We start from the raw sequence: 12179 nt of genomic DNA on the forward strand, positions 1-12179 counted from the left end.
CTGAAATGATAAACAATCTTGTCTAGTGATGTTTAATTGCAAACTTTCTGTCTTAACTGACAAAGTTGTCTTCCCTTGTTTGTTCATGCAAAGTGATGTGTAATGTCGTTCTTACCCTCTGAAAAAAAGTTTCACGAAAGTGTAACCCATAGATAAGCCGACCCCCTTCTACAATCCAAACTGAGGTGTCTAGATCTAAGGAATTTCCCTATCCTGCTGCTGTTGCAGCATGGGAAACTAAGAAAGAGAGACGTTTATTTAAGTGTTGAGCCAAAGGCCAGGTAAGAAAACTCATGTGAATAGTTAAACATTGTTGTCACGGCATCAGCATTACAGTAAATACCTATCTTTAGTCAATATGTGATCCCCCCTAATTGGCGTCAGGTCCCCCTCTTTTTGTTGTTTCAACAGTTAAGGGGGATGTCCCCCTTAATCCCAAATTCCTGGATGCAACACTGCATATATATAAGATGAGTCCAGATATTTCTTCTTGCCAAGACTCCTTTATCTGCACAAGATATTTTGCCATTCAACGGCAACGCATAACAGTAGTATCTATGTCGTCATGATGCAAATGAAGTTACAGTTAGTGACAATAGCGGAAGACGTAAAACGTAGTCATGGGTGACAGTAAGGTTACATTTATGATGTCATCATATTTTTGACGCCATGGTTAGTAACAATAGTGGTGGATGTGTATGCATTATGGTTTCAGTGCACAAATACATACTGAGTTACACTGGGAAGGTTACAAAATTAAACTTTTAAATTAAGCTTAGGTTTAAACATGTTTTAACGTGTTGGAGAAACTGGATTGCAACTAAAGGACCGAGTCACTGTACACAGGCAGCAAATTTGAGATCCTAATGTGCGATGTGTAAATGCAAGCAAACACATTGATGAATGCGGGAATGGCCAGTTACTATCTTTCCGTTTTATCAATTGTTTAACAAAGATAAACAATTACGGATGGAAAGAGAACAAGTGCTGTTTAAACCTAAGCTTAATTCAAAAGCATAATTTTGTATGCGTAATATGTGAATATTAACACTCCGTCATCAAAATTTCAGCTTTAAACAAAACATATGACTTACATTACATGTAGCTTTGTAGGGTGATTACTTGCATTGATATTGTAGCACTGAATGACAACAAAGATGATAATTGATGATGAGGTTTCGAAACTTCAAAAGAAATAGAAGTTGCAACAACAAAATAATCACTCTGACCCTTTCGAAGTATCAAATATCCAAGTTCCAAATTGTCTAGATTGCCAATAACTTGACAACAAATTTGTTATGTTTCAGAATATTAGTCCTAAGAAACAATGTGATCGAAACACAGTGAGTGAGAGTGTGAGTTGGGTTGTGTTCCCATTACACCAGTGTTTCAGCTTGATGTGGGTGGAAACCCTAGAATGATGCAGACTTTGACCACATGAAACTCACAAGCATGCTGACAAACCCAGAAGTTAAATGACTCCTAGCCAGGATTCCAACACACAATCAAACCCCATTCCTGCACAGCAAATCACAAACAACTGGGCCAGCTGTGCCTCCAACTGTTAGGAAAGAAGTCACATCTCTGTTCTACAATAACTACACAAATCATGTGTCCTGGTTTAAACATGGATTCATTTTGTCCCTCTTTAAACATGTGATCAGATGCCATAATCTGGCTCTTAAAATATACTGGTAAAATAGCATGTGGCAACCTGGACATGATGTCTGGACCAAACGACTAGTACATGTTTTAGTCTAATGTCAGTATATTGTTAAGAGATTAACTGGCTTCCAATCATGTATAATTGGTATAGAAGCTTTGCTGGAATGGGTACATGTACACCAGAAACTGTACAAGAAAGAACAAGGTCTGGTGGAAGTGCTCAAAGAAGTCTAGTCTTAACCCCCTGGATGCCACAGGGACATATATGTCCTTCCCCTTCAACCCTCAATTTCAAGTCCAATAAAAATCAAAATATCCCACGCACACAAATACACTTCATGGTTTCGAATTCTGCGGGAAATTTCCTGTTTCTTGATACCATCCACTATTATTTTAGACAAAACTCAAGTGCTGAAAATGACCTTTCAAAATAGGCTTCATCGAAAATGTCGCCATTTTTGACACAGTACGAAATCGCGATTCACAGCGTTATTTGCTGCATGTTTTGAAATGTGAAAATCGGATAATTACTGGGAGTATTGAATTTAAAAAATAACATATTCATGATCACTGATATCAGTTTTACGTGAAATCGCTAATTATAATTCTGAAACGTTGCCGATGAATCTAGAATCAGTTGGGATGTTTTCGAAAATGCACTTACACGAACGCCGTAGAACGCTTTCCGCCATATTGGATAGTGTTTACAAAATCACGTTTCTCGAAGGCCGGTATTGAGACGCCTATTACATCACGTATATTTCATATTCAGCTTCTAAAAATGCATCACTGAATTCCCCATATATTTTAGAATAAAATTGTAACTGGTCTGTCACCAATACCAACTGTCTAGATAAAATGAGACGAAACATATTGGGTGTGAAAACGAATGCTGTGCTTGAAAGACTGCGCTTGTCTGAAATGTAAACAAAAAGACAAATTCCGATTTTACACTGCGTAGCATTTTCTGAAATTTTTCAACATTCATCCGTCTATTCATTGCTTGCAATGGCTCAATACCTTTGGAATATGCATGGAAAGAGTATCGTAGCAAGCAATGGGAAATTATAAATAGATACAATGCAATGATTTGATAATTCATTAGAAATTGTCAAAGTTTCCGTGCAGCGTGACGCCATGACTGACGCAAAATCACACAGAACGACAACGGTAATTATCTGCATTTCTGTCTTATTCTCTTACTTATAGTGAAAATGATAAAAACATATAACAATACACAAATAGTCAGAATCATTCTGATTACTTACATCTCATATTTATATACAAACGATCCCTGAATCAATGGAAGGGTCCTCGCAAAATCCTGTGTACCCTTGTCAGCAAAGCCGCCATTTTGTAAGAAATCGGTCAGCGGTAGTGATGTCATATGTCAACATTGTTCTACATATTAGGCAATTTCTTTGAGATGAAGGTCAGTTGAACAAGAGTAAACACAAGCGCCCATTCCTTCCGATTACACTGTCAGTATTATGGTGTATATTTTTGCGTATAGTTCAGATACTTTTTCATGAAACTGACTTCAGTATCTACATTTAACCTTGTTCAATATCATATCATACGTGCATATAGGGTTTACGGTGTTTTATTCTTTGAAAGCTTTTTGATTGTTTGAATCATAGTTACATAAGAATTTGACATATTTAGTGCAATACACCATATTCTAAACCTTTACACAAGTGTTAGAAGATCAAACGTAGCCATAACTGCAACTACTTTAGTTCCTATGATGTACAATATTCAATTTATTTGGACTAATATTGCAATTTCATATTGAACAGGTTAATGAACGGTTATTTAATTCAACCTTATATGTAAAACTGATAATATTAATGAAAATGATTTATATATGGTATGAAATGTATATGCACACATATTTAAAGGAATTGTCTTGTTCACTGCATAATTTTGTGTCGTTTTATAGACAAAAAAGAATGATGCATATTGATCGGCCAGGTCTTGCTTTGTTGGAAACGCTTTTATGATTCTCTATCATTGTTTTCGATAATATAATCAATTCATATTCGATTAAATAATATTGTGATGACAGGATATCAAACTCTAACAACATTTATAGGAAAATTGTTGAAAAATATATATACCATCTCATGTGTTAATTCGGACAAATCTCACATCCATATTCTAATATATAGTTCCATATATAAAATGCTATCTTTTTGCATCTTTCATTGCATACGTATGAAGAGAAATAGCTACATAATCATAAACAAACAAAATTCTTATCCCAAACAACATATTCGGGTGTTGTGAAATATTATTTTTATTTACGTTAAATTGCTGCCAAACAGGTGCGCGTGTTGTTCACAATAAGATACGCTGTCAAACCGTCTAATTGTTGATATATTCGGGACACTATTTAAATGGAAAAATCAGTCATTTTATGTTTTGTCTAAAGAGTGTTAAATTCTGATGTAGAAGCCTAGACCTTTTATACAATTAATGGAAATTAGGGGAGATATATACTAATCAGCATACCAATGTCGTCTTTTTCCGACGTCGCAAAATGCATAAAACAAGCAATGACGTCGACTAAAATGTATTATTTTCAGCAATTTCATTACATTTGAAGATATGGCTAGTATTCTGGTAATAACGATGCAAAATTAGTCAAATTACATCTACACAAACAGGAGAATATGGGAATCTAAGAACTAACTTATATATCGGATAGGGCCATCCAAATCGCTATTACGTGCTTTCACAAGTAATACGTTGTCATTTTTCTTGTAAATTGTGAAACTACCAAACTGCATCCCCTCACATTGGGGAACTTTGAATTGGAATAGTTTGGTTCACCATGAACATAAAATAACGAAAATATAGCGTCCGTATCCACAACAAATTCTCTCCAAGTGATCTGAGTTACATTGACCTAGTGTTACGCATAACAGAGTTATGCCCCCTTATCATTATATGTGTATGACCTCTCTGTCGTCGTTTGACGTCATAGAAGAAAATCCATTTTTGACATTTATTGCGAGTCATTTTTAATGTTGAGCGTATAACATTATGCACATGCACATGAACCCAATTCATATACACTTATGTCGTTCAGATATCAGGCTGTATTTTCTTCGCTCACACTTTCCGTAAAGATGCCACATTAAAAAATTTGTAGCACAGTGCTTTTATCGGTGCGCGATAAAAAGCGGATAAATTTACTGTTTTTTTAACGCATAACAAACTTTGGACAACATTTAGCAGTGTCTATTTCTCAAACCGCCAAGGTAGTTGCACTTATATTTATACCAACGGATAGGAAATTTAATATTCTACATTTCTGTGTAATTTTATAGCGGTACGTAGATCCAGGACCACACAAGCGCAATTCTCGCACAACATTCACTTTTCAAACCGTATGAAAATGTGCGCCTGAAAAAAAACTCGGCATCAAGGGGGTTAACTGCTGTCAACTGATTCTTTTTTCCCTGTATCTTTTTTTCCTAGCAAAATTGGATTCTTTTTTTCCGATTCTGTTTTTCCTGATGCTTTTTTTCCGATTACCCTCCTATTACTTTGCAGGTCGAGGTGGTGTGTCACTTACATTGGTCACACAGTTTGATGTGAAGCTGGTACATGCTATAGAAGCCTACATCAGTAAGTTGTTGCCTCTTACATGGATATTTAATAAAGAAATTATAGTGATTATATCCAGAAACCTTATACCAATAGAACATATTTTTAACTTAAGTTTGCATAGTGGTTATGAATCTTGGACGTTGTCCGTCAACAATCAGTAAAGATTTCTTCTAATTTTCACATAAAACATTTTACATGTTCCAAGTTACTAAAGGATTGTTATACCCCCAACCTTTTAACGTTGCAGGTAACTTGAAAACTATTTGTTGGATTGGTTTTTTAAATTTTGTGCACTGCCAATATTGATGACATTGTACATGAATTACAGCCATTTACAAATTTGACTTTAGAAAAGTTGTTCAACCAGTAACTTGGAAAGTATTTGTCAAAAGGAGAGATGCAATGCAAAGTTTCATACAGATATTTTGAATTCATCAAGAATTATCTCAAATCACATCTCTTGAACATGAGAAAAAGTCCCATGTCAAATTTGTTCAACCAATAACTTTACAATCATTTAGTGGATTGTTTTCAAATTTGGGCAATTGCTTCTTTGTGTATAGAAAGGTGCAGAGCAAAGTTTGATATAGATATTGTATTTTTGTAAAAAATAATCATTATTAATTGTTGTTCTGCTGAAGGAGTCATGGTCAGGCTTGGTTTTACAGTTTTAGTTCATTTACCAAAGGATAAAACACAATTTGGATTTGATAATGTTATTCATTTGGGATGAGATGTCATTGTCATCAGATTCTAGCATAGAAAGAGTTCAAGTCTTCTGCGTATGATCTTTCATCTGCAACATTGAATTCTTGATGATGTTTATTTCCTCTGGCTATACTCTATCACACGCCACGCTCTACGCATGTCACCTTGTTGTAGATATGTGTCCACTTTGCACTTAAAAGCCTCTTTATTCCTTTGTATTTGAATATTCAGTTTTTGGACCCATTGTAATTTTACATTATTCTTGGTCTTCTTTTCATTCAACAAATGTTTTAGCTCTTTTGACAAACAGAGCTTGTTTTGGAAAAGTTTGCTTTACTTTTCGGGCATGACACTGACCATGTAATTACATCAACAGCTTTATCAATGCTGTCATTGTTATCAATTGAGTCTTTGTTCCACATCTTAATCGTTTTCTTGATTGTTCAGGCACATCCCCCCAAAGATACCATCGTACTCTGGTTCACAAGTATTGTTTCATAGTTGGTAGTATCAATCAGATTTGTCAGGATATTTCTTTCATATCTTGAGCAAGTTTTGACAGGTTTCACCCATGCTTGATGTTTAGATATGTTAATCAGTACAAGATATGTCCGACTTCAAACCTGGCCAAGGTCACATCATAATAACTATGGAAGAAAAGGCCTTAGTTGTAAAAGCGTATCACACATAGCAGAAAGTTTCATTGGTGTTTATATGATTGTTCTAAATATGCCTTGGTTACGATGGAATTGTATTAGAATGATAATCTGTTGTTTAATACAGCATAAGTACCTGTAAGAACTATCAGTATTTTGATATATTGTGGGTTGAGAGGCAAATGTAGAGTGAGGGTTTAGGATGAAGAACATTCACATCTCTCCAACATCTGGACATTATATACTGAAGGATACTGTTGAAACAATATTAGAATGTCAACAGTCAGTAGATAAATGCATGCAGCTGCAGCAGCAGCAGCAGATACTAATGTCACTTTCAACACAACACAGATGCAAAGCTGACAGAGTACAAGACAAATGAAAAGGCTGTCATGGACATTCTCAGTGAGGTGGCTGTAGCAAGACGAGAAGCTGAAATAGTAAGTCACCTTTACTTGAAGCAATTTGTTTTAAATAACAGCCAGGGAGAAATGGATTTTAGCTGACCTGTTCCAATAAGTATCATTTTTGCTTCATGTTATGTGAAGTCATGATTGTTTTAAAGAGTTGTAACAGGGTTGGGTTTTCATTTGTGTGTGTCAAACTTGGGAGATTTAAAGTACTGGAAGGTTACTTGTAACACTTTGGGTGAGTTCATATGCTTAAAGGGCCACTGATCCAGAGCAATTTCCGTCGACTGGTTGTTGCTTTTGTTACTGTTTTTCTCCAGTGAGTACCCGGATGATATCCCAGAATTCATGACTGGTTCGTTACCTCTGCTGCGCCACCCTTATGCACAATTGATAGTATAAGTATAGACTGATCAACAAAGATGATATCTTTTTTACTTGATAATCTTAAGTTTATTTTGTTGTCAAATTATGTAGACTTTGATGAATAATTTGGTTTCTTATAGAAAAATATTCACTTTGATAAATATGCTGATTTTGATGTAAAATTTGTTTTCATAGTAATGTTGACTTTATAAAAATGTTAACGTAAATGGATGTAGAATTTGATTTAAGAAATAGTTTGACCTTGAATTTGGTGAGAAGCCTGATATAATAGCATTGTTTTGAAAGTAAGGCTAACTAAGTACATGGGGAGTCTTGGGGAGAGTAGTGAGCTTGGGTTCACTACTAGTCAATCTGAATGTTGTATTAAATGGCATTATTTTGATAACAAATGAAAACATTTTAAGTATAACCATCTGCCAGTGGTAATAAATGTTAGGACTGAAATAACGACGTCAATGTACGTCTTTATATTTTGTCTTATAATCCTAATTAGTTTATTTTCATATTTGTATGCATTTTGAAACTTAATAAAATGCACACGATCTGCTTATATGTAGTGAATTTATAACATTATATAGACATCTTATTGATTGCCAATGTGTATCATATTTCACACAGACGCCTTAAATGTGACCTAGTGTATGTTGTCTGTCTCATTACACTTCACGGCAAAAAAAAAATGAAAATATTAAAATTAAAACAGACCAAAGTTATAGCAACAATATCAGGCTATTACCTTGTTCGAGGAATGTATCCATCAATATCCACATAAAGGAATGAGATGCCATTCATCTGCAGCTGACAAAGTATCCTGTTCCATGTCATGTGTCTTTTAACACTCTAATATGTGAAAGAGTGATCTATCGTTTCAGGATTTTCACATTGGTGTATAGTCCCATTGGTCACCCAAGATAGCACACCTGGCAACTAATTGCATGATGTAAAAAAGTAATTTAGTTAGCCAATAATGAGCAATCAATCAATGTATTGGCGGTTAATCCTTTAAAGGAAGGACGTTGTTTTTACAAAGAGACTTTATGACAGGGTGTATTCAGTATAGATTAGTAAATCTACATACATAAACACTACCTTTTGACAAATCCGCTGTACAGGATAAAAGCAATTAATCAATCAGCGTGTTATCTGTTAATCCTTTGATCGATGTTTGTTTTGTAACTCAGCTGATAATTCCTCTTACTGCACTTCCATGCGTATATTACATAAGATTTAATACATTTGCCACATTAGACCTCAATTTATAATGATGAGTATTTACTCCAGACACAAGAAATGGGAACCTTTGTCGGGTAGTAGTAATACACGGCATGTCATAACAATTTACAAATAATATCCAGTCCTGTTGATCTTAGCGATCGGGTGGTCATGCCACCTATATATTTTGAGGCATTTAATACGATGCGTTTCTATGTTTATCAGGTATCAAACTCTTTTACATATCTCAACATAAACTTTATGAAAGAAAGACACTTAAGCTGTTAATCAATAGATGAGGCATAGTCAACACACATGAAAAAGCACAAAATATCTTTGAGATGACCCCTTGGGCGCCTGTAGGCAGCACATGCATTTCATGCCAGGTGTGTCGACAGTCTGTCGTGATACCTGGCTGAGCGACCTTATTGCCATCTATAGTCTGATCTATTGTTTTCAGCAGCTATTCATATTTGTTCTAAGTTTTGCCCGATTTTACGAGTAAACATGCTTTTCTGGATATCCTATTACGCATCCCACTGAATGCCAAGTTAGGCCGAAGTGGGTTATTTCGACATATGCTATTTGCCGTTGTGTAAATTTTAGGGATACAGAGTAAGAGCCTAAAAACACATATACGGGTCGGTTGAGCTTGATGTGGCTTTTGTTCATGTGCAGCGCCGCCAAGTCATCATCAAATAGCTTGCTTCGATTGAAGGCCGGGCTGGCTATGAGTTTCCTTAGTTTTTCTTCCTCGTGAGATCGCACGAGTTTGACCGTCACCCATTTTCTCAAGTTTTCCATGGTTTTGCCGAACACCGAATTGTTCATCAGTTTGTAGAGGTTTTTCTAGAAGTCGCTGGTGGCCTTTTTTCGCAGCTCAGTGTTCAGCCGAATGTAAGGTTCCATCCAGGGACTTTGATCGAATTGCAGCACCCGATGTATTTTAGTCAGCTTCATGCCCAGCGACAAGTACAATTGCAGATTCCAATAGTGCACCACGTACTTGGTTTTACGCATCAAGTATGGAACGAGTTTTTCCACGTTGGCCAGCTTATTTTTCCTGAACAACGTTAGTTGATAGTCCAACATCCAGTCTCAGTTCACCGCCAACCGTTCGGGAGCAAGCGAATAGCTGTTGTGTGTAGCGTGCAATGCCGCGGGATAGTCCAAGTCCACTTCGAGGATGTAGCCTTTGTTTGAATCCGGCGTGATGCCCATGATATCGATCTCATCATCCAACCACGCAAACCCGCCCGTAGGTAGAGACTGGCCTCATGGCCCAGCCGTACAGGTTGTTGGCATCCAGATACAGGAAGTGGTTGGTTGGCTTGCTTGAGTCGTAGCTTTCCACGTACTTGTTGGCTTTCCCGTACCAATTGGAGACCATGGAAATCCCACCGCGCATGCCTTTCTCGACGAACAGGTGCATGTCGTAATCCGTGAGCAATTCCAGTTTAACTCTGGTTTTCTTCAAGAGCACATCCCACGAGAGACTGGGGCTGGTGTAGTACCAGGCAGGTTCGAGTTGATACTGTTTCAAACACGTTGTTCTGAACGTCTCGAACACGTCGACCAGCAGCAGGACCTCCGTTTTGAAGTAGAGGTCGTGATAATCGCCCAAATGTCAACAGCCCAGTTTCTCCCACACATTCTGGGCGTGGTCGTAATCGTCCTGGGAGATGGTGGAGTCGGTTAAGCCGCTGTAAAAGCAGTCGATGGGGGGTAATCGTGGCTCGTGGAACTTGGGCCAATCGTCCATGTACTCGTATTGGTACACGCCCTTCCGTAGCAGCAGAGGTCAAGTCGCCGCATCGGTGTATCGATCGATGATGGCGAAGGTATCGTTGGCTTTGACCAAACTATCGGGCAATGACAGGAGGAACTGAGCACTATCGATAAATCTCAGACCGTTGAGTGAGAACGAGATGTATTTTTCCATGTTGTTGGGGATGCACGTTAACTTGCCCTCGATGTTCGAGATGGCCTGCATGATCAAGGGAGCATCGTACCCTCTCAAATTGTGAAACACCACGGGGATGGGGAGGGTTTGGTGATCGATTCTAAGCTGGAGGTTGCACAGCGTTATGGGCGGCACCTTGGTATATCTGCGCACATCATCGGGCCTGGAGCTGATTCGGTGCACAATTGTCGTATTGCCTTCGTGGCCAAAGACGTTGATGGCTAAATTGTTTTGTTTTTTCACCTTCGTCATTTGAGAGATGGGTGTGGGTGCGTCTATACCGTCCAAGTTCAGCCCATTGTCTGCGGGATAGCTCGAAGGTCTGTTTGCCACTTTAGAATCAGCGGGGAATAAGGCAGATCTCAGCGCCCATCTTAAGCAGTGATCGTCGTTGTTTTTAACGTTCACGATGGCTTTTTTATTCTTGTAATACGGAGGCAAGTCTAGGTACGATCCGCCTCTGTTTCAGGGTCAACTGGTATTTGATGCTTTTCAATTGTTTAATTCTTCGTGAAGTTTACTGTCGATTAAGGGTTTGATTTTATCGGTATCGATATTAGAATCGATCACCATTTTCCAGCCTCTCAGATACTTACCCACCGCGTGGTCCGTCGGCACGAATCTCAACTCGACTGGCTCAGTGTCTTCCAGCAAGGTGGTCAGTTGGGCTTTCCTCATGCGAGAATAACCCTTCAACCCCCGTTCTTTAGCTCAGAGTTTGAGGTCTCACACGGTAGGGGGCTTGACATACTTCATGTCGAGCAAGGTGAGCAGTGGTGTTTCCTCGTGCGAGAATAACCCACCAATCAACGTTTTTTCGCCATCGCTTTGAGTTTGCAGACGGTTGTCATGATTGCTATACTAATGTGCGAAAACTTGAAAAAAAATATTTTTTTATATTATATTCAAGTGCGAAGTCAAATGTCTACTAGGTTGTTAAATCACGGGAGGTAACTACGTCAGCCTTCTCTCTGAAATGAAGCGCACGTAAAATCTTTTTGCAAACTTTTTATTCTGAGGAGTCGGTTACGTTCATTGAGATCATCTCTTTTCGTCAAGTGGATGAGATGACCTCGGACCACATCCACTCTGTGGGCTTTGCAACGACGATAATGACATTTCACGCCAATCCCGCACGTGTAGTTGAAGAAACCCTTTCTGATGTACATCATGTGGATGCCGCAATAGTCGGCGTCGACGTCCTTGAACGTTCGAAGGGCGTGTTTTTCGCGTTGGAGTTGGGCGTCGATGAAATCGATTCTTTCCATGCATTTTTTCGCTTACTCGGCTTGTGCGGCTTGTAATTTCTCCACGGCCACATCGTGCCATTTCCGTTCCGCTTCGATTTCAGCCGTGTTGGACGTTTGTAATCGGGAAAAAAAGGTAATTGCTGCCGGAAAAGGCCAGGGTATTGATGATAGCCCCGCCGACCATGATCGCGATCATGGCCATCTTTTTATGTACGTTATTATTATTTTATTTCAATATGTTTCCCGGTATGATGCCTTGCTTGACGAGCATCGCTTCGTGTGGCCTCATCGCCAGTCCCAAGTCGAACAT

General features: G+C 38.2%; 1 protein-coding gene across 1 annotated transcript in view; it reads left to right on the forward strand.

Annotated features, from left to right (window-relative positions):
• Positions 1-12179, forward strand: part of LOC124285922 (probable ATP-dependent RNA helicase DDX49) — a 114438-nt gene that overhangs the window by 80061 nt on the left and 22198 nt on the right. The window contains 2 exon segments of the mRNA XM_046722199.1: positions 5227-5301; positions 6999-7087. Of these exon segments, the coding sequence (XP_046578155.1) occupies positions 5227-5301; positions 6999-7087 (164 nt within the window).

Source organism: Haliotis rubra, unplaced genomic scaffold (genome assembly GCF_003918875.1).
Source record: "Haliotis rubra isolate DU_JTF1 unplaced genomic scaffold, ASM391887v1 Scf370, whole genome shotgun sequence".
NCBI lineage: Eukaryota > Metazoa > Mollusca > Gastropoda > Lepetellida > Haliotidae > Haliotis > Haliotis rubra.